Source organism: Neoarius graeffei, chromosome 2 (genome assembly GCF_027579695.1).
Source record: "Neoarius graeffei isolate fNeoGra1 chromosome 2, fNeoGra1.pri, whole genome shotgun sequence".
In the NCBI taxonomy this organism is placed as follows: domain Eukaryota; kingdom Metazoa; phylum Chordata; class Actinopteri; order Siluriformes; family Ariidae; genus Neoarius; species Neoarius graeffei.
The window spans coordinates 46,959,201-46,983,598 of NC_083570.1; the positions used below are offsets into that span (position 1 = coordinate 46,959,201).

The 24,398-nt window shown below is 41.3% G+C and overlaps 1 protein-coding gene across 2 annotated transcripts in view; it reads left to right on the forward strand.

Annotated features, from left to right (window-relative positions):
• Nucleotides 1-21,852, forward strand: part of ptn (pleiotrophin) — a 162,894-nt gene extending 141,042 nt beyond the window's left edge. For both annotated transcript variants that reach the window (XM_060914354.1, XM_060914353.1), the window contains exons 4-5: nucleotides 6,074-6,232; nucleotides 21,625-21,852. In XM_060914354.1, the coding sequence (XP_060770337.1) occupies nucleotides 6,074-6,232; nucleotides 21,625-21,680 (215 nt within the window). In that variant the 3' untranslated portion in view covers nucleotides 21,681-21,852. The remainder of the gene's footprint in view (nucleotides 1-6,073; nucleotides 6,233-21,624) is intronic.
• The last annotated feature ends 2,546 nt before the right edge of the window (nucleotides 21,853-24,398 follow it).

A 24,398-nucleotide genomic window follows, 5' to 3' on the forward strand; every position in this document is an offset into this window, starting at 1 on the left:
CTGGTTCGGCTGGTTGAAGATGGTCTTGGAGGTGGTCACATCCTCCATATACTTCCTGATGTAGTGCAGAACAGAAAACGTGTACTCCTCCAAGTCCACACTGCTCCCTGATGTCGCAGCCTCCCTGAACATCTGCCAGTCTGTGATCTCAAAGCAGTCCTGGAGCATGGACACAGCACCTTCAGGCCACACAGAGATGGTCTTTGTTACTGCGTTCCTGCTCCTTGACACTGGGCAGTATGCAGGAGCCAGCAGGAGGGAGATGTGGTCTAAGGCACCGATGTGGGGGTGGGGCACTGCTCTGTACGCTCCTCGTACATTGGTAAACACTTTGTCCAAAGTGTTTTCACCTCGAGTGGCGATGTTAACATTTCTGGTGGAACATGGGGAGAATGTCCCACAGATTCACGTGGTTGAAATCCCCTGCCACCAAATATAATGCTTCTGGATGTTTGTTTTGAAGCACACTGACACTGTCGTGCAGCTCCCGCAGAGCATCTTTAGTGGTAGCTTGCGGAGGTATGTAAACAGCCACTATGAACATTGCTGTGAATTCCCGCGGCAGATAATGAGGACGGCATTTCACTATTAAATGTTCCACAGCCTCAGAGCAGTGTCTGCCCACCACCGAACAGTTTATGCACTAACCTTTGCTGACGTAGATGCAGAGTCCCCCTCCTCTCATTTTTCCGGACAGCTTCCAGTCCCTGTCTGAGCAGAATAATAGCCACCCATTAAGCTTGAAGATGGAGTCTGGCATGTTATTAAGCCACATCTCTGTCAGAACAAAGACACTGCAGCTCTGCATCTCCCATTGGCACAGTCTCAGTCGTAGCAGATCCATTTTATTATCCAAAGCCCGGATGTTGGATGAAAAGAGAGATGGAATAGCTGGCCCACTTGCCCCTCTTCTGCTTCTGTGCATACCACCTCCTCTTGACTCCGAGCCAGCTCTGCCGGCCGTTACATGCCGTTGTTCGTAAAATCCGAAGCCTACCGAGCATTGCTTTGAGTTCCGGAGAAAAAGGAACATGGAGACCAATGTTTAGCTCCTTTAGCTTTGCTAAGCTGTACTTAATTGCCATTTTACTGGCAGTAGTAGTGCTAACTTTAACGCTACCATTGAGAGCTAGAGAAGCCGCTGCACTGCTGCTCGCCGCCATCAGCATGAAAAAAAGAGGAGTAAAAGAAGCCATCTTTATCAACCTGGAATGACCATCACTGAACAGAGGTAGTCTGAGACACCACATATCAGCCACCTACATTGGTGCTTGAAAGTTTGTGAACCCTTTAGAATTTTCCTTATTTCTGCATAAATATGGCCTAAAACATCAGATTTTCATACAAGTCCTAAAAGTAGATAAAGAGAACCCAGTTAAATGAGACAAAAATATTATACTTGGTCATTTATTTATTGAGGAAAATGATCCAATATTACATATCTGTGAGTGGCAAAAGTATGTGAACCTTTGCTTTCAGTATCTGGTGTGACCCCCTTGTGCAGCAATAACTGCAACTAAACATTTCCGCTAACTGTTGATCAGTCCTGAACACCGGCTTGGAGGACTTTTAGCCCATTCCTCCATACAGAACAGCTTCAACTCTGGGATGTTCATGGGTTTCCTCACATGAACTGCTCGCTTCAGGTCCTTTCACAACATTTTGATTGGATTAAGGTCAGGACTTTGACTTGGCCATTCCAAAACATTAACTTTATTCTTCTTTAACCATTCTTTGGTAGAACAACGTGTGCTTAGGGTTGTTGTCTTGCTGCATGACCAACCTTCTCTTGAGATTCAGTTCATGGACAGATGTCCTGACATTTTCCTTTAGAATTTGCTGGTATAATACAGAATTCATTGTTCCATCAATGATGGCAAGCCATCCTGGCCCAGATGCAGCAAAACAGCCCCAAACCATGATACTGCCACCAACATGTTTCACAGATGGTATAAGGTTCTTATGCTGGAATGCAGTGTTTTCCTTTCTCCAAACATGACACTTCTCATTTAAACCATAAAGTTCTATTTGGTCTCATCCGTCCACAAAACATTTTTCCAATAGCCTTCTGGCTTGTCCACATGATCTTTAGCAAACTGCAGACGAACAACAATGTTCTTTTTGGAGAGCAGTGGCTTTCTCCTTGTAACCCTGCCATGCACACCATTGTTATTCAGTGTTCTCCTGATGATGGACTCATGAACATTAACATTAGCCAATGTGAGAGAGGCCTTCAGTTGCTTAGAAGTTACCCTGGGGTCCTTTGTGCTCTTGAAGTGATCTTTGTTGGTCAACCACTCCTGGGGAGGGTAACAATGGTCTTGAATTTCTTCCATTTGTACACAATCTGTCTGACTGTGGATTGGTGGAGTTCAAACTCTTTAGAGATGGTTTTGTAACCCTTTTCAGCCTGATGAGCATCAACAACACTTTTTCTGAGGTCCTCAGAAATCTCCTTTGTTCATGCCATGATACACTTCCACAAACATGTTGTGAAGCTCAGACTTTGATAGATCCCTGTTCTTTAAATAAAACAGGGTGCCCACACACACCTGATTGTTATCCCATTGATTGAAAACACCTGACTCTAATTTCACCCTCAAATTAACTGCTAATCCTAGAGATTCACATATTTTTGCCACTCACATATGTAATATTGGATCATTTTCCTCAATAAATAAATGACCAAGTCTAATATTTTTTGTCTCATTTGTTTAACTGGGTTATCTTTATCTACTTTTAGGACTTGTGTGAAACTCTGATGATGTTTTAGGTCTTATTTATGCAGAAATATAGAAAATTCTAAAGGGTTCACAAACTTTCAAGCACCACTGTACAATGCAGTCCTTGGCACACTTCCCAGAAAACTGAATACCTATCCACATCAAGACTCAGCTGACTTCAAAGACTCAAAGAATGCTGTTTATTGACTTCAGTTCAGCAATCAACACAATCATCCCACAGACACTGATACAGAAGTTGGACCTGCTTGGCATGAATACCTCCCTCTGTAATTTGATCCTCGACTTCCTAACAGATAGACCCCAGTCAGTCTCCATAGGACACAACACCTCCAGGGTCCTCAGACTGAGCACAGGCACCCCCAGGGATGTTTTCTCAGCCTGCTGCTGCCCAGCACAGTTCAAATTACATCATTAAGTTTGCAGATGACACAACGTTAGTGGGTCTCATCAGTAACAATGATGAGTCTGCATACAGAGCAGAGGTCAAACACCTGATGGAATGGTGTCAGGACAACAGCCTGACAATGTCAAGAAGACTAAAGAGATGGTTGTTGACTTCAGAAAGAATCCTGCTGCTCATTCCCCACTGCACATAAATGGCTCCACTATTGAAACAGCTAGCAGTGTGAAGTTCCTGGGAATGCACATAGAAGACAACCTCTCCTGGACCCTAAACACCACCCCCATCAGCAAGAAAGCTCAACAGTGTCTTCACTTTCTGTGAAAGCTGAAGAAGGCCAGCCTCCCTCCTCCCATCCTTTTACCAAGGGACCTCTAAGGGTGTTCTCTACTCTAACATCACTGTCTGGTTCAGGAACTGCAACATCACTGAACAAAAGTCCCTGCAGCGAGTAGTGAGGACAGCAGAGAGGATCATTGGGGTCTCTCTCCCACCCATCTCTTAAATCTCTAAGAAGTACATCTGTCTTGCCAACAGCATAGTGCACGACATCTCCTAACCAACAAAATTCATGAATTCACCTCATTGTTTTGGACCACCGGACTCGTACTCCAAAGCTTTAAAGATCCCATAATAACCTTGATCTACAAATGGAAAGGCTGCAAATCCAGCTGTGAAAACTACAGGGGTATCTCCTTCCTAGATATTGCCAGCAAGATCTTGGCAAGGGTGATGCTTGCATGCCTTATCAGCTTGCCAATAATGTCAGTCCTATCAGAAAGCCAGTGTGGTTTCTGGAAAGATCGAAGCACATCTGACATGATGTTTGTAGCAAGACAAATCCAGGAAAAGTGCAGAGAACAATACAAGAACCTGTACATCACTTTTGTTGATTTAGCAAAAGCATTTGATACAGTAAACAGAGACATTCTATGGACCATTCTCACAAGATTTGGGTGTCCACCAAGGTTCATGACCATCCTACGAGCCTTCCATGAGGGAATGTCAGTGAGAGTATCTGTAGGTGGCACCCTCTTGAACTTTGAAGTAACGGTGGGTGTTAAGCAAGGCTGTGTTTTGGCACCTGTCATTTTTAACATCTATATGACTGCCATTACTCTCCTTGTGAGACGTGACATAAACCCTGACCAAGGAATTACTTACCACTACCCCTTGGATGGTAGCGTCTTCAACCTCTCCAGACTGAAAGCACAGACCCTAACATCCACAGACACAATATTTGACCTTCAGTATGCAGATTATGTAGGCTACCCCACCACCACTCCTCAAGCAATGCAACTAAACCTCAACACCATCAGCTCCGCTTATTCCAGAGGTGGACTTATGGTCAACACCCATAAGACTGTGGTCTTGCCCCATATAAACACCATCTCAGAGGATCAGACCTCTTTCCAACATTCCAAATAGGCAACTACAAAGCATTCCTTCAGAGAGGTACCTAGGAGGCATACTTTCATCTGACTGCAGCTTGGAAGATGAATTCCAGAACCGTATTCGCCTAGCCTTCTCTAGTTTTGGCAGTCTGAATGGCAGGGTGTTTTTAAACAGAGACCTGTCCACCACCACCAAAGTCAAGGTATACAAAGCCATTACCCGCTCCATCTTACTATATGGCGCAGAGACTTAGACCACCTACAGGCATCAGAAAAGGAGACTGGAAGCTTTCCACATTCAATGGCTTTTTTAGATGTTTTTTAGCAAAGTCCAATCTAGCCTTTTTATTCTTGAGGCTTATGAGTGGCTTGCACCATGCAGTGAACCCTCTGTATTTACTTTCATACAGTCTTCTCTTTATGGTAGATTTGGATATTGATACGCCTACCTCCTGGAGAGTGTTGTTCACTTGGTTGGCTGTTGTGAAGGGGTTTCTCTTCACCATGGAAATTATTCTGCGATCATCCACCACTGTTGTCTTCTGTGGGCGTCCAGGTCTTTTTGCACTGATGAGTTAACCAGTGATTTCTTTCTTTCTCAGGATGTATCAAACTGTAGATTTTGCCACTCTTAATATTGTAGCAATTTCTCAGATGGTTTTTTTCCGTTTTCGCAGCTTAAGGATGGCTTGTTTCACCTGCATGGAGAGCTCCTTTGACCGCATGTTTTCTTTACAGCAAAATCTTCCAAATGCAAGCACCACACCTCAAATTAACTCCAGGCCTTTTATCTGCTTAATTGAGAATGACATAACGAAGGAATTGCCCACACCTGCCCATGAAATAGCCTTTGAGTCAACTGTCCAATTACTTTTGGTCCCTTTAAAAACAGGGTGGCATACTGTATGTTAAGGAGCTGAAACTCCTAAACCCTTCATCCAATTTTAATGTGGATACACTCAAATGAAAGCTGAAAGTCTGGACTTTATTTCCATGTCCATTATATAACTATAACTTGAATATGTTTCAGTAAACAGGTAAAAAAACAAAATTTGTGTCATTGTCCAAATATATATGGACCTAACTGTATATGCAAAATATGCACATTATGAACATCTTTTCAACTGATTTTAGATTCTTCCAAAACTGGCTTTACATTTCCAAAGTTGTATGCTGCAGTGATTTTATAATCTCACTGTCTGGTGTTCCCAGAAGATGATAGATTCCCATTTGAGTGTCTCTCAAGGTTTCTTCCTCATGTCATCTCAGGGAGTTGCCTGTCTTATTCATTGGAGATGTAAAGCTACATCTGCTTTATGTGAAGTTGCTTTGTAACAATTCTTGTTGTCAAAAAGTGGAATTGAAGTAAATTTATTCTAAGAAACATTTCTTTGACAACATAACAGCACTGAGTCTTCTGTTATAATGCTTAATTTTCTGCCACAAAGACAATTGCTCATAACCTTTTTAGTCATCTTTACTAAGCATTCCAGTATCTGACTGTATGCCTCTCTGTGTTCATTTTTGTTGTGCAGGTGAGTGCAAGTATGATTTCCAGTTATGGGGTGAGTGTGATTTAATCACAGGGATGAAGACCCGTAATGGTACACTGAAACGTGCTCTCCCAGATGCTGACTGCCCCTCCACGGTCTCTGCCACAAAACCCTGTGGCAAGACCAAGACCAAGCTACAAGGTGGGTTTAAACACATCTGTACAGAAACCACACTAACGCTTTTCTCAGAACACAGTTCTCTAAAATATCTAACTTGCCTTTTTGTTATATATTAATATTTGCAATTGACTCCATTGCTGTGGAGTCTTAACATTGCCTGAAGAGTATGTCTCTGAAGGTTCTCAGTCAATCCAGGTCATTGTAAACCATAGGTGCTAAAGAAGGCAACTGGACTTGCTTGAAATTCTTGACATTTCACCTCTCATCTGAAATGCTTCTTCAGTTCTGTCTGACTAGTGGGGAGTTCCAGGTACTTGTCCTCTAGTGGACCAAAAACAACCCTGAGGAGAGTCATTGAGGTCACAGGGGTCATTGACCCTCTCAATCATTCTGTAGGTCACTGGAGATCGGGTGTGAACGGTGTTAGCAGCCTAGAGGGTCATTAGGGTGATCTGTGGGTCATTAGCTCTCTCTGCCATCATATGAGTCATTAAAGACAGCTGAGTCTTGGGCCAAGTTTACATTAGACCGTATCTGTCTCGTTTTCTTCGCGGATGCACTGTCTGTTTACATTAAAACGCCTGGAAACGCCGGGAAACGGGAATCCGCCAGGGTCCACGTATTCAATCCAGATCGTGTCTGGTCCGGTGCTGTGTAAACATTGAGAATACGCGGATACGCTGTGCTGAGCTCTAGCTGGCATCGTCATTGGACAACGTCACTGTGACATCCACCTTCCTGATTCGCTGGCATTGGTCATGTGACGCGACTGCTGAAAAACGGCTCGGACTTCCGCCTTGTATCACCTTTCATTAAAGAGTATAAAAGTATGAAAATACTGATGCAAATACTGCCCATTGTGTAGTTATGATTGTCTTTAGGCTTGCCATCCTTCCACTTGCAAGTGGTAAGTGACGCGCATGCCCGATATGCACTGGGATCACACACACAGCGGCTCAGTCCCGAATCACTGCTCGTGCGCTTCACTCGCGCGCTCTGTGAGCTGCGCAGGGCCGGAGTGCGCACCCTCCAGAGGGCACTCACTGTTCAGGGCGGAGTGATTTGGAGCGCAGGATGCCTGCGGAGCCGAGCGTATCCGTGTATTGGCGTTGCTGTGTGCACGCGAATCGTGTATTGGCATTGCTGTGTGCACGCTAATCGTTTTAAAAACGTTAATCTGATGATCCGCTGATATGGTCTAATGTAAACCCCACCTTGGTGTGGATGTGTATTCAGTTTTCTGGGAAGTGTGCCAAGGACTGCATTGTAGGTGGCTGATAAGTGGTTTCTCAGACCACCTCCTCTGTTCAGTGATGGTCATTCCAGGTTGACAAAGATGGCTTCTTTTACTCCTCTTTCAAACCACCAGTCATCTCTGGCTAGAATGCGTACATTGCAGTCCTGAAACAAGTGTCCTTTGTTATTGAGACGAAGATGGACTGCAGAGCCTGGGCCTGAGGAATGGGCTCTCCTGTGTTGAGCCATGTGCTTGTGAAGTGGTTGTTTCATTTCCCCAATGTACAGGTCTGTGCATTCCTCACTACACTGAATTACATACACTACATTGCTCTGTTTGTGTCTGGGTATTCTGTCCTTAGGGTGGACCAATTTCTGCCTCAGAGTGTTACTGTGTCTGAAGTGTACAGGGATGCTGTGTTTGTAGAAGATCCTCCTGAGTTTCTCAGATAGTCCAGAAATGTAAGGAATGACAATGTTCTTGCATTTGTTGCTGTTTTCTTCCCTGTCCATTATGTTTCTTTTTCTGGTCTTGATAAAAGCCCAGTTGGGATACCGACACTTCTAAAGTGTTTCCTTGATGTGTTTTTGCTCCTTCTCTTTTCCCTCTACTGTTGTAGGAATGTTCTGAGCCCTATGATGTAAGGTCCTAATGACCCCCAATTTGTGTTCCAGTGGGTGGTAAGAGTCAAACAAAGGTACTGGTTTGTGTGTGTGAGTTTCTGGTAGACCTTGATGCTAAGGCTTCTGTGTTGTTTGATGTGCATGTTGCAGTCCAAAAAGGCTAGGGTGTTTCCACTGACGTCCTCCTGAGTGAACTTGATGTTGAAATCCACTGCATTGATGTGCTCTGTGAAGGCTTCCACCTCATGGGTTTTGATTTTTACCCAGGTGTCATCCACATACCTGAACCAGTGGCTGGGAGTGACTCCTGAAAAAATGGTCAAGGCTTTGTCTTCTACTTCCTCCATGTATAGATTGGCCACTATAGACCCTTTTCACGTGACGTCACAACAAACGCGGCCGCCATTTTGGACATGTACTACCAGTAGTTTACCACAGCCAGCGTTGAGGAATGGCAGCAAAGAAAGTGTTTATTTTCAGCAAGACTTCTATCATGCCACTATATTGTTGTGCACCTGGATGTAGTAACCATCAACAAACAAGGCAAGGTTTATCATTTTATCGGATCCCGACGGAGAAGATGGATAGCGGCCATAAACAGGAAAGATTGGCAGCCCTCAGCATACCAGCGCTTGTGTAGTGACCACTTTGTTGGAGGTAAGATGAATAAAATTAGCCAGAAAAGGCATTACATTGCTGTTAACATTCTGTGGCGGCGAGTGTGTAACCAAATAGGCTAAAATAACCCATTGTAACCTCTTTGTTCTTCTGTAGTAGCTATTAGCTAATGACATTAGCTAGCGTTGTGTTCCTTTGCTGTTGGTAGACTGTAGGACAGATCAGAGGCAGTGTCCTACAAACAGCGCTTAATTTGAGGGGGAGCAAGCCGGAGCGCGCTCTGGAACCTCGGGCGTTGGCTCCGGCAGCTATTTACACTGGATCCGGTGATCCGACACCTCTTTTGACTATGTAACCAAAAAAAACCCAAATAATTAAATAAAAAAATGCAAGTTTATTTAGTGTTAATGTCTGATTTTGATATCTGTCTTGTTGGTGATTTCTCTCATGAAACGACATCCACAAAATATCTGCAGATGAACTTAATTTGCAGTTTTATTACAAAACATGCCCAGAAGCGCAGCGCCGCGCCCTTCTCCCCCCCTCTTTTTTTCCGCACCGGAGCCGCTCATCCTCTGCGCTCCGGGACCTCCCACTTTACAAATTAAGCACTGCCTACAAATAAGTGTTCAAAACAAGAGGAACATGTATTTGTCTCTTAAATCCAGGCCGTTCCCTGTAATCTGTCACAACGGTTGGAGAAAGTAATGGCAAATAGTGAGTGCACAAACCGTAGAAGGTAAACTGTACACAGCGCCAGGGCAGTGTGATGGTATGTCTACTTTTAAATTGTGTCAGCTTATCAATGAACACACTCATCACTCAACGAGTTTCACGTCTTTACGACGGATACTTAAATGTGTGTTAGGTATTATTGTTGCAGTCTAAGCAGTCATTGTAGCAGCTAGATGAGCGAGAACCGAAAGGGTCTGTGCCATAAACCGTTATTTCTGTACGGCGTTGCTAATGTGTCGTTACTGTTGTTATTTCTCCCTCTGCTCGCCCTGTAAATGCCCTACGTCACTGGATAGCGAAGGTGTTTTCTGCATCTCGCTCCTTTTTCTTGTATGTTCTCCGTTTGTCGCCTTCCTCGCATTCAAACCAATTCGAGCCGAAGTCCGCTACATGTCCAAAATGGTGGTCGCGTTTACGAATGTCACATGACTGAAAAGGGTCTATAGGGGACACCAGTGAGCCCACTACAATGCAGTCCTTGGCATACTTCCCAGAAAACTGAATACACATCCACACCAAGAGTCAGCTGACTTCAATGACTCACATGATGGCAGAGAGAGATCCAACGACCCACAGATCACCCTAACGACCCTCTAGGCTGCTAACACCGTTCACACCTGATTTTGGGATGAAATATCCTAGTGTTTCATAGAATTCAAGATGCCATCAATTGACACAAGAGCCCTGGGATCACTAGCCACAAAACTTCCCCAAAGTATCAATGAGCCACTTCCATATTTTACAATGTGTATCAGGTGCTTTTCAAGGTATGCTGTTGCCTTTTATTGAAAAACATACTGATGCTGTGCATGGATGCTTTAATTCTGGTCTCACCTGACCACAATGCATGATACCTACTTTAGTTCTAATGATGCTTGGAGAAGTTCAGGTGTTGGATGTTATGAAAAGTTCTCAAGAAGTGCTGTTTTCTTGCATCGCTAACCGAACAACCATAAGAATGTACTTAAATGGGATTTTAAAATTTGTTCTTGGCACTTTTCCCTCCTTCACCTTCATCCTCAGTTGAAGACTGGTGGTGGTGGTGGTGGTGGTGGAGGTTGGGACTTTGTTGGGGGAGGGCAGGGGGTGATGTGGGGTAGGTAGATGTCAGTCCATTTCCTGGTATGTTTTCCAATTCTTTCAGATATGTGAAATTATGTTATGGTCCTGGTCATGCTTAATGGCATTTTTTGGGGGGAAAAACCAAAAGAAACAACAACAAAAAGCCCTGTGTATTTTATATCCATTACCTGGTTTGTGTAGGTCAACAACCCTCTTATTTGTGTTGAATATTTTTTTTTATTTTATGTGGGCAACCTCATATTTATAACCCAAGGAAAGAGCACAATATACGCTTTTCAAGATACTTTCGATATTTATTTAAAATGTTCCTTCGAGACTTCAACAATTTTGTCATATAGTTTTGATAGAAATTGCTATTATTTTAAAAAGTTTTTTTCTAAAAAGAAGGGTATATTATTAGAAAAGATAATAGTTTTTTCTAAAGGATGAGTGGACATTTTGTCATTTTTGTTCATTTGTGTAAAGGGTGCCAATAGTTCTGGGGGCACTGTATTTTATGGATTCATGATTTTGGACCTTATCAAAATTACATCAGATACCAAAAGCTAAACAACATTTATATATATATATTTTTTTTTTACAGAGGGGACAGGCACCCTCTTCTTCTGCAGCCATGTTTTTGTAATGTAAGCAGAATGTGGTTTTGCATTGTCTTGTTGAAATATCCCTGGTAAATGTGTCATCTTGAAGGCAGCATATGTTAATCCAAAATCTCAATGTACTTTTCTGCATTAATGCTACCATCACAGAAGTATAAGTTACCTTTGCTAAGGGCACTGACACCCATTTCTTCCCAAAAAGACCTGGAATACTGATTCATCTGACCACAATTCTCATTTCCACTATGTGATGGTCCATCCCAGATGCCTCTGAGCCCAGAGAAGTCAATGTCACTTCTGGACACAGTTAACATAAGGCTTCCTTTATGCATAGTAAAGTTTTAACTGATGTGTGGATGTAACTCTGTATTGCTGTACTTGACAAAGGATTGCGAAAGTAATCACAAGCCCATGTGGTTATATCATTTATAGATGAGTGACAGTTCTTGATGCAGTGCCGTCTGTGGAATCGGAGATCATGGGTGTTCAGCTTAGGCTACGTTTACACTAGACCGTATCTGTCTCGTTTTCTTCGCGGACGCACTGTCCGTTTACATTAACCCCCCTGAAAAAGCGGGGAAACGGGAATCCGCCAGCGTCCACGTATTCAATCTAGATCGTATCAGCTCCGGTGCTGTGTAAACATTGAGAATACGCGAATACGCTGTGCTGAGCTCTAGCTGGCGTCTCATTGGACAATGTCACTGTGACATCCACCTTCCTGATTCGCTGGCGTTGGTCATGTGACACGACTGCTGAAAAACGGCGCAGACTTCCGCCTTGTATCACCTTTCATTAAAGAGTATAAAAGTATGAAAATACTGCAAATACTGATGCAAATACTGCCCATTGTGTAGTTATGATTGTCTTTAGGCTTGCCATCCTTCCACTTGCAAGTAATAAGTGATATGCGCTGGGATCACACACACAGCGGCTCAGTCCCGAATCGTGGCTTGTTCACTTCACTCGCGCGCTCTGTGAGCTGCGCAGGGCCGGAGTGCGCACCCTCCAGAGGGCACTCGCTGTTCAGGGCGGAGTGATTTGGAGCGCAGGATGCCTGCGGAGCCGAGCGTATCCGCGTATTGGTGTTGCTGTGTGCACGGCTAACGGTTTTAGTGTCAACGCGAATCGTTTTAAGAACGTTAATCTGATGATCCGCTGATTCGACGTAATGTAAACGTAGCCTTAGGCTTGCACCCTTGCCCTTTATGCATCAAAATTCCCCCAGATTCCTTGAACCATTTAATGATATTATGCACCGTAGAAGGTGAAATAGCCAAATCCCTTTGTATCTTTCTTTATTTGAAGAACCCCTATTTGAAGAACTTTGTTTTTAAACATTTCAATAATTTTCTCCCCTATTTGTTGACAAACTGGAGATCCTTGGCCCATTTTTGCTCAAAGACTATGCTTACCTGGATACTGATTTTGTACCAAATAATGATTACAATTGCCTGTTGACATTACCTGTTTCAGATCACATCATTATATCACTGTTTTACCTCATTACTAGCTCAAAATTACCCCACCCCAATTTTTTTTTTTTGTGTGTGTGTTGCAGGCCTGAAATGCAGGAATGGATGTATATTAACACATGAAATGAAGCTGACCAGACAAAACATAAACCATCTTGGGTTCATACTGTGTGCAATGAAATACAAGTCAAAGTAAATTTAGAAATCACTTTCATTTTTTATTTGCATTTTCCATACCATCCCAACTTTTCTGATTTGGGATTGTAGATCTAGCTCTGCAGCTTTGCTTTTAAGGTGGTCACTACATTTTTGTAAGGTTTTTGTGTGAGTGTGTTGGGTGTGGGGTTACACAGACATGACATTAGGAAATCTCAGAAGATCAACACTTATAGCTATAAACATACAACTTCAGAACAACACACAGTAACACCGTATGTCCTGCTTGTGTTTCTAGGACAAGTGTGTAAACATGTATTTAGAAACAGCCATTGCTGCATCTGGTCTTAGATAGCATCAACAAGAAGCTTAGAGAAATAGAGAGAACAATTTCTCATAATTTGAGTTTTATATGAAAATAAAATCAAACAACTGCTTTATGTCTTTTGGGAATGTAGCATTCAATATGAGCAAGTCAGGAAATATATGGTGGAGGAGATATTTCTTCTGAAACATAGAGGAGTATGTAAGGCAGTGTCACCATGAATAAGCCTTAAATAGGCTCTCTCTTAGGCTTCATTTATGCCTTGCAATCTATATCTGGATGTCAATATCTGGATAAATAACATTTCCTCACCTTCGCTATTACATCAGATGCTTCTGTGATCTAATTGTTTGTGTTCTGTGTGCACTGTGATCAGATCTTTTGCTTTATATGGAAATATGTTATATCTATATTTATTTAGAGCCAGCTTGGACATTGTATGTCAGTAACATGTGTATGTATAAAGTGACTAAAAACAAAGGAGTATTCCTTGCACTGACTCACCAGTCTAGTGGGAAGTGTTATGTTCTTATAGGAAAATAATCCATGTCAGGGTGGTGTGATACAGCTTGATGTGAAGCAGAGGAAACTTGTTTATACATGGTACATGACTTTGCATGTGTATGCAGAAGCAGCGGCAATGTAAGTGGCAATGTATTGAAAAAAATATGACATTCACTAGATGACACATCAGAGCCAAAACATCTCTGTCTGTCAGGTTTCCAAGTTGAACCATAAAATGTTTAATGATTTCATGCACAGCAATGTTCAACACACTGATGAGCTCTACCTCTCTTTAAATTTTCCAGTCTTTGTGAGTTTGTTGTCATGGGCTGCATCTTAAATCAAAAACTCTGACCTTCTATTCAAAAGTATTTACTGATCTAGAAAATCCAAATGACTGGTACACGAAACAGAACTTTTAGTAAGTTTGAAGGTGACGTCTGATGTTTTAAAATTCAAGCACTATCTGTAATAGGAAAACTGGTTAGTGTTCAATAATATTCTAGAGAAGTACATAAGTATGTGATTTGTGACACAATGCTAATTTGTTTAGTGGAGGTAGTCAAGATAATGAAAAAGGCCAAAATAGCATGTACTGTATTCATTTAAATGGGTCTTTGTCTGAATGTGACTCCGAGTAACATTTCAAAATATTAGCACACAAAATCTGTCTTCTTTGTTTCTAATATAAATTTGTCAAATAAATATATGAAACAGGGTGGCACGGTGGTGTAGTGGTTAGCGGTGTCACCTCACAGCAAGAAGGTCCGGGTTCGAGCCCCGTGGCCAGCGAGGGCCTTTCTGTGTGGAGTTTGCATGTTCTCCCCGTGTCCGCGTGGGTTTCCTCCAGGTGCTCCGGTTTCCCCCACAGTCCAAAGACATGCAGGTTAGGTTAACTGGTGACTCTAAATTGACCGTAGGTGTAAGTGTGAATGGTTGTCTGTGTCTATTGGCCCTTTTCCACTACCCTTTTTCAGCTCGCTTCAGCTCACTTCAGCCCGACACGGCTCGCGTTTTGACTACCAAAGAACAGCACGACTCGGCTCGCTTCAGCCCTCCTTAGCCCCTAAAACTCGCACCGTTTTGGAGTGGGGCTGAAGTGAGACAAAGCGAGCCGAGTGAGGCTGGGGGCGTGAGCAGACACTCCCCTGTGCACTGATTGGTGAGGAGGAGTGTCCTCACATGCCCACACACGCCCCGCGAGCACGCTGGGATCTGTAAACGCCGTAAACCTGGAAGAAGAATAATTACGAATTACGAGAATTTCTGAAGCCTTATGTACCTCGCCTCATGTATACGCTCTTGCCAGTATCTGTTGGCATTGTCGGTGACAACAAGCCACAGCACCAAGACCAGCAACACTAACGACTCCATGTCCTCCATGTTTATTGTTTACTATTCGGGTCGTGAGACTACCGCTTAAAAGATCACTGATGTCACTGTTTGCGCTGCTTAACGACATCACGTGACGTCCACCCACTTTCGCTAACTCCACCCAATGTGTCCACCCACTTCCAGCCAGCACGGTTCAGCGCGGTTGTAGTCGAAATGCAACTTCAATAGCCCCGCTCAGCTCGACTCAGCCCAACTCAGCACGGCACGGCTCAGCCCGACTCAGCCGCGTTTGTAGTGGAAAAGCGGCATATGTGTCAGCCCTGTGATGACCTGGCGACTTGTCCAGGGTGTACCCCGCCTTTCACCCGTAGTCAGCTGGGATAGGCTCCAGCTTGCCTGCGACCCTGTAGAACAGGATAAAGCGGCTAGAGATAATGAGATATATGAAACAAAAGAGGAGATTGTGAGTAACCCCATTCAGACCTCCGAAGTGACCTGCATCTGGGGGGTTAGATGTGCAAAATGATATCCAAACCAGCTGACCTGCCAGGACATGAAAAAAACCTACATCAGAAAAATCTGAATAATAATGTCAATGATCTGTCAGGATTTATAGCAGAGCTCTCTGTGCATAAAGTGCGTGGAGCAAAGCTGAGAATATGGTAAGACCTCGACCTGATTTTTGATGGCTTTTGTGACCACAGGCAACCCAATTGTAAGTGCAAGGCAACGTAGCCCTCTCTCAAACACTTGACCACCAGACAACAAAATTTGTATCTTTATTTACAGAAGATAGATGTTGGGTTTTTTTAATCCAGCGCTTATTTTTCACTTGCTTTTTAAAAAAAATAACATGACATTATTTACTACCACATTTTACACTCCAGTTTTATTTTTGGACCAGTTAACAGCTTATTAAACAGGTACATGTATACATACATGTTCAGGGCCTGTACATTTTCTGGTATGTATAGACTTGGTTGATTTGGGTACCTCTGCCGGTCATGCTGACAAGTGACAAATGAAATCTGGTCTTTCCATTCACACCAGTCTGACTACTTGAGCACTTCCGAAGCTGCTTTTTGGCATTTCACATGCTGTGATTTTCCGATTGCTTTGATGGGGTCTGCATGGTTACAGACCCACAGCTATAAAACAGCTGCCGTCATTGCATGCATGGGCATGTGTACATTAATCTTTATAATTATTGATCTCTACTGTATGCAATTTATATCTCGCATGCTCGATCACTCATTTGTGTAATCATGTCAGATTTTGAAGGAACAATTACAAGTACACCAAAGAAAAGAAAGCATGTACATTCTAAAACGAAGTTCAATAAAGAGTGGTCTTTTGCATTTCTGTGTATACAGCCTGTAAAAGATCAGCCTGGCAAAGCTTTCTGCACCGTGAGTATATATTATTTTTAAAACCTTATTTACAAGAGCAAGACCTAATGCTTAAATTTCCCTTTATATTATTGGTTTGTAAAGAGATCCATGTGTTGGAAATATTCCAGTGTTTTAATGAATCTAAACTCTTGATCTACATCTGACAGACTCGAGTGTAGGCCTATACTAGCCTAATGTCTGAAATATCTAAGATTAATGTGTAATTTATCAAGTGTCAAAGTCATTGCCCCATCAAAATAAACACTGCTTGGTGCTGTCAGACGCTAAACATGTGCTGTTATGAACTGTCAGCAGATACACGATCCACTTGCAAGTTTTGATACTAATGTAAATGTCATCAAAACAAGCTGAAATGCTTGGAAATTGCATATTTCAATGCCATTAAAAAAAAAATTCTGGGGGAGACCCCCAGACACCCCAGTGGGAAGGGCATACCCCCTCCAGCATCATGCCCCTTGGCAGCTTCGCCACTGTCAATCGGTTGCTGCATGGCCTAAGCCTCTGTGATCATTTCAGAAATGGACCAGCATTTGGAAGTTGGAAACTTGGGACCAATGCTCATTTGTAAATAAACCCCTAAATCAATATCATTATTTTGGGAACCCTTGATCTTAGGTGTAAAAGGGGTACTCACAATCTCGGTGAAAAAAATACATCTCTATCTCTCTCTCTCTCTCTCACACACACACACACACACACACACACACACACACACACACACACACACACACGGCCAACTTACCTTGCTCATTCCTCTGCCATTCCTCATAAAGAATTCAATGCAGTCTCTTCCCCACTAGTAGGGAAGGCCTGAAGTCACCTCTCATCTGGGGAGCTTCCATTAAAGAAGGTCCTGATGCATGAGATGCATGACTGAGCAACTAAAGGGCCAAATAATACTTTCAATAAAATGTACAGGGCTTAGCACAGCAAAGAGATATGGAAATTAAACATTATGAGAAGCAGCATTAGTCCCTATCTCTCCAGACCATCAGAACGTCATTTGGCTTCTGTGAAAAAAATTGCAATGAAGGCAACTGCTGTGAGCTGTCGAGTCCATGATGGGTGTCTGAAGAGACTGGCTGCTTGACAGAATAAGAAGAGAAGAGAAACGAGAGAGAGAGAATGCTGAATAAAATTCCTCAGCAGCAATCACATTTCCTAGGAATATGTGAAGAAAAAAATAGACACTATTGAAAACAGGTGTACAGTGTGAGTGATCTACAAAGAAAAATCCTGTTAATTTCACATTGTGGGATTTGTTGTTTATTTTGTTGTTTTTTGTCACTTTTAGTCTTTAAATGTCAAGCATATGTTTTGTAGATTAATTTGTAATCCACAAATATTTTATTTATAAATCACAATTAATACTTAAGCCATTCTGAAGCTATGAAGAGGATAAACACTGGGAGAACATGTGATTGAGGATATCTGATGCTTATACTCTTTACATGTAATGACATATTGTAATAAGAGGGCACTGAAAAAGTACACTACATTTAAAAAGCACTAAAATTAACTTTATAAAGGAAAAGAATGGTCACTCTTATTGTGTAACGTGATTTGTGAATTTTGTGGTATTGATTTGCATGTGCAGACCACATACAAATCAATACAACAGATTTACAATATTGCTGTTTCTCAGAACAGCAATATCATAAATCTGTTGTGTGTTGAGTGTGGAGTTAAAGGTGGGGTATGAGATTTTGGAATAACGGTTCCCGCAAGCCATATTTTGAAAAGAAACACGCCCGCCCTCGCCATGCTCCCACCCCACGCATCTCCACCCCTCCTCCCCCTTATAAAGCCTGAGAAAATCAGCCTTTATAATGAGTGTCTGTTGCGTTACACACCAGTGGAGCAGAGTGTAGAGAGCTTGGAAGAATAGCTCAAACTTTCTCATTTAAACTGTTTTCAGCCCCAATTTTCACTCCACACGCATAATTTTCTCAAAAGTAGTAGCCACACTTGTCCTGATTCACACAATGTGTCTACCTACACGATAGGACTTGCAGTTTTTGAATGAGAAGCCTGAAAGTGAGGAGAGGACAGGCGCGCAGCCCCATAGACTGCCATTATAAACTTGGCAGAAAAGTCACTCGTTTTTAACTCGCTCTAGTGACCTCATTTTTTAAACTACAGACAAAAAATTACATCAGTGTGTTCAGGAGATCCTTGTAGCACTCATTGTGAAAGAATTTTGTGAATATCTCCTTCCGTTTTCATGTAAATCCCCGTTGTTTGGAGGGAGCGCACTGAGAAAATCCTGCGCTCTGTGTGACACTCTGCTCGCTCTCTCTCACACACACACAGAAGGGACAGGCTGATCGTGGGCTTCAGTCTGATTCACATGTCAGTATCCAATCATTTTGAGGTGGTACCTCGATATGATTGGATGGCGTTTTTCCTTTATTTTACACTGTAGACTGGATTAAAATATTTTGTTTTTGGGTCAAACCTTCTATTGTACTGCTTGCAACATGGGTGTGAGGAGCTTTTCATGCAATATGGTAAAAAATACTCCTGAAAAAAATCTCATACCCCACCTTTAATTATTTTATCAGGAGCTAAAGGTGGTTATATTCCACTCTTTGTTTCAACTATGTTAAATATCATCACAAATTGTGATCACACTATGATTAACAATTAAATTTACTGTTCTGAGTTACACCATACCCAAAGAGTTTGTTTATATGCAAAAAGCTCTATATAATATTTATTAATATCATTAATATTATCCATTATAAATATCATAGCACTGTCACCTCACAGCAAGAAGGTTCTGGGTTTGAACCTCATGGCCTCACTGGGGCCTTTCGATGTGGTGTTTGCATGTTCTCCTTGTGCCTGCGTGGGTTTTCTCTGGATGTTCCAGTTTCCTCCCATGGTTCAAAGACATGCAGGTTAGGTCAACTAGCTACTGTACTCTAACTGGCTACTCTAAATTGCTCATACAGTGGTGTTTGAAAGTTTGTGAACCATTTAGAATGTTCTATATTTCTGCATAAATGACCTAAAACATCATCAGATTTTCACACAAGTCCTAAAAGTAGATAAAGAGAACCCAGTTAAACAAATGAAACAAAAATATTATACTTGGTCATTTATTTATTGAGGAAAATGATCCAATATTACATATCTGTGAGTGGCAAAAGTATGTGAACCTTTGCTTTCAGTATCTGGTGTGACCCCCTTGTGCAGCAATAACTGCAACTAAACATTTCCGCTAACTGTTGATCAGTCCTGAACACCGGCTTGGAGGACTTTTAGCCCATTCCTCCATACAGAACAGCTTCAACTCTGGGATGTTCGTGGGTTTCCTCACATGAACTGCTCGCTTCAGGTCCTTCCACAACATTTCCATTGGATTAAGGTCAGGACTTTAACTTGGCCATTCCAAAACATTAACTTTATTCTTCTTTAACCATTCTTTGGTAGAACGACTTGTGTGCTTAGGGTTGTTGTCTTGCTGTATGACCCACCTTCTCTTGAGATTCAGTTCATGGACAGATGTCCTGACATTTTCCTTTAGAATTCACTGGTATAATTCAGAATTCATTGTTCCATCAATGATGGCAAGTCGTCCTGGCCCAGATGCAGCAAAACAGGCCTGAACCATGATACTACCACCACCATGTTTCACAGTTGAGATAAGGTTCTTATGCTGGAATGCAGTGTCTTCCTTTCTCCAAACATAACGCTTCTCATTTAAACCAAAAAGTTCTATTTTGGTCTCGTCCGCACACAAAACATTTTTCCAATAGCCTTCTGGCTTGTCCACATGATCTTTAGAAAACTGCAGATGAGCAGCAATGTTCTTTTTGGAGAGCAGTGGCTTTCTCCTTGCAACCCTGCCATGCACACTGTTGTTGTTCAGTGTTCTCCTGATGGTGGACTCATGAACATGAACATTAGCTAATGTGAGAGAGGCCTTCAGTTGCTTAGAAGTTACCCTGGGGTCCTTTGTGACCTCGCCAACTATTACACGCCTTGCTCTTGGAGCAATCTTTGTTGGTCGACCACTCCTGGGGAGGGTAACACTGGTCTTGAATTTCCTCCATTTATACACAATCTGTCTGACTGTGGATTGGTGGAGTCCAAACTCTTTAGAGATGGTTTTGTAACCTTTTCCAGCCTGATGAGCATCAACAACGCTTTTTCTGAGGTCCTCAGAAATCTCCTTTGTTTGTGCCATGATACACTTCCACAAAGATGTGTTGTGAAGATCAGACCTTGATAGATCTCTATTCTTTAAATAAAACAGGGTGCCCACTCACACCTGATTGTCATCCCATTGATTGAAAACACCTGACTCTAATTTCACCTTCAAATTAACTGCTAATCCTAGAGGTTCACATACTTTTGCCACTCACAGATATGTAATATTGGATCATTTTCCTCAATAAATAAATGACCAAGTATAATATTTTTGTCTCATTTGTTTAATTGGGTTCTCTTTATCTACTTTTAGGACTTGTGTGAAAATCTGATGATGTTTTAGGTCGTATTTATGCAGAAATATAGAAAATTCTAAAGCAGGGGTGTCCAAACTGATCCATAAAGGGCCGTGTGGCTGCAGGTTTTCATTCCAGCCATGCAGCAGCACACCTGACTTGGCTCATTCAATCAAATGAACTGTCTTCGCACAGTCAAATACTTGCAGCCACACCCACCCTTGATTAAAGGGTGGGTGTGTCAGTTGATTGAATGAGCCAAATCAGGTGTGCTGCTGCATGGCTGGAATGAAAACCTGCAGCCACACGGCCCTTTATGGATCAGTTTGGACACCCCTGTTCTAATTGTTTGAGATGCACTAGTACCATATATTTTGGGGAAAACATAAAGTGTTGTTAGACACAAATAAAGGGTTTTAAAAAGTTTTAGAGTCAAATTAAATCTGCTATAAATAAGGTTTTTGAACAGTGGCAAGTATAAACCTGTAGAAGATTAGGTACATGAATAAGGAAGAAAATAGGTGTTGATTAGATAACTGACATTTTGGCATTGCATATCCAACAAACTCAATATGTCTCAAGTATTTTTAATCACTACACACCTCACTCTGTGTCTTTCACTTCTATTTTCATCACACGCACAAGTAGGCTAACCCCCATTGTCAGTGAAAGGAATCAAAGCTCTTCCTGCATCTGTTGAACCAAGGCATTGAAAAATTACATTTATTAAAGCAATCCAGCACTGGGAAAACCATGGTACAGCAACCAGCTTTTTTCCGACCTGCCACACTAGACATGCCAGAGTCTTATTGTGTTTGTGTTGTCGGTGACTGATGCAGTGTTGTATGTCTCTACAGGCTCATTGAAGCCAAAACGTGGCAGGAAGAAGAAAGAGCAAGCCCCGTCGAACTAGAGGTGAAAAAAGAAATAACAGTCACCCTTCCCCTTTATTTCTCTGATATGCGATGGAAGAGACAGGGGTGGCAGTGGTAACACATGGATGGAAGGACATGAGAAAATGGAAATGAGAGAATTTCCCTCCCTATCTCCCCCAAGAACTTTTGTAGAGGTTTGAATATAAATATATAACAGTGAACAAAACACATTAAATCATATACTCATTCTACTGGCAGGCTGTTTTGTTTTATAGAAGTAAATGAACTAAATAATCTGTCAATAGAGCAAGATAATTTCACGCTTGAAATGAGTAAATATCTGAAAATAAGCTTAATAAATATTTCTGTTTAATGAAGGGAAATATTGCTTTAATTGGCACATGTTCAAAATATTATTCCTTGCTAAGATATTATTTTTGTGGTGTTTGTCCTTAGGCATTCACACATGTATCAGCAACACATCCTACTGAATCTGCAATGCAAAATATCACATCTTAATAAACTTGTCAATAGCAATAAATAAGTTTATTCAACCTATTTCTAGACATTTTTACTCATTTCAAGTCAAGCTTGAAATAGTCGTATTCTACTGACAGATAATTTAGCTTCTGTCTGTTTTTAATTATCTTCCAATAGAACAAAACTATTTCAAACTTGAAATTAGTAAAAGAAAATGTCTAGAAATATTTTTATAATCTTATATTTGGTTTATTGTAATCTGGTTTATTTTAATTATTATAATAATTATAATAGGAATTCTAGACAATCTGACTATATTCAAAATACTGTTGTGGTCAGAACTTTATATAGAGGGACATGAATATCATGGCAATATTGGGCTTTCAATTATTTCTTTGAAATTTTATTTTCTGTGGCAGAATGATTGTACAATGTACATCTTTAATAGAAAAAAAACAAGAATTTTGTGGACAAGTTTTTTTTTTTATTTTATTTTGGGTTTTCTGAAATCAACACAGGGTCAAAATTATACATATAGGGCCAAATATATACATATACCCACTTACATTATTTCAGTGGTGCTGAAAGTTCGGAAATGTCTTTTAATTTCCCAAGGCCAAGGCCTCTTAACATCCTGTTAATGATCATGATTGACTATAGCTGGTAGCTTCTCTGTGTACAACAAAAAGATTTGTTTGACAGCATTCATTGGATTGACCAAAACACAGTACAATGAGAAAGTCCAAGGGGCTCAGTGTCGATCTGAGAAAGATGATCATAGAATTATACAACTCAGAAATGGCCCTTGGAGCCATTTCTAGACAACTGCAGATCCCAAGATCATCAGTTCAAACAACTGTGTGTAAGTTATTGGAAAGTGTAGCCACTTTGCCAAGCCACTTTACTGGAAGAAGACCCAAACAGTCACCCTCAGCTGAGAGGAAATTGGTTCAGATGATCAGGAACAACCCAGGAACCACCAAGGCACAGGCTTACCATGAACTGGTACTTGCTGGAACACCACCTACACTCAAGCCAGTTTTACATCACCTTGGACTGAGAGGCTGCCATCCAAGAAAGAAGCTCCTGCTCCAAAATTTACAACATCTGTAGAAAAGTTTTATGGTCAGATGAGAAAAGGATTGAGTTGTTTGGAAACAATGACCAGATGTACAGAGTAACACTATTCCACCTGTTAAGCCTGGTGGTGATGGCATCATGCTCTGAGGCTGATTTGTTGCCAGTGGAACTGGTGCATTACACAAAGTGGATGGAATAATGAACAGGGAGGACTACCTCAGAATTCTTCAACATAATATTAAAACTATCAAAAACTTAGACACAATTGGGTGTTCCAACAGGACAATGACCTCAAATATACAACAAAGCTGGTTGTGGAATGGATAAAGCAGGCTAACATTAAGCTTAAAACAAGTTTTGACTTAAATTCTATTGAAAATATGTGGACTGTGCTTAAAAGATGGGTCCATGCCAGGAAACTATAGAAAAATTAAGAAAAAAATTAATTTGAACTCTACTAATTCTGCCAAGAAGAGTGGTCAAATAGTTAGTTCGAATTCTGCCAGAGGCTTTTTGATGGCTACCAAAAGCGTCTGGTCCAGGTAAAATTTGCTAAGGGACATTTAACCAAATATTAGGCATGCTATATGCATATTTTTTTGACCCTGTATGTATAATGTATGTATAATTCTGACTGTGCATTGATTTCAGAGAACTCAAAATACATTAAAACTTGTTCACCAATATGTTGTACAATCATTCTGCCACAGAAAAAGAACAGTTCAAAGAAATGACTGAAAACCTATACTGCCATGACATTCATATTCATGATGATATTCATGTTCATGTATGTAAACTTCTCACCACAACTGCATTTTCACTTGACAAGATGTAATTTTTTTTGCAGTGTGTTCAAACATACAGTAAGCTTCCAGTGTGAAATCCACTTAAAATACTTCTAAAAACTATTATCCAAAAATAGTATCTATCTATCTATCTATCTATCTATCTATCTATCTATCTATCTATCTATCTATCTATCTATCTATCTATCTATCTATCTAACAGGGTATTACTGCTCTTTCTTACACATCTCCACATGAAATAAAGTCATCTACCATTCACCTGTGTGCTCTGATTTTTCAACTGCTGCATTACCTAAAAAAAAAAATAAAAAAATAAAAACCTCTGAGGTGTGTACTGATTCGAATTTCATTTTTCTATGTTGCTTTTGTCCTCCATTGTTTTGCCATATA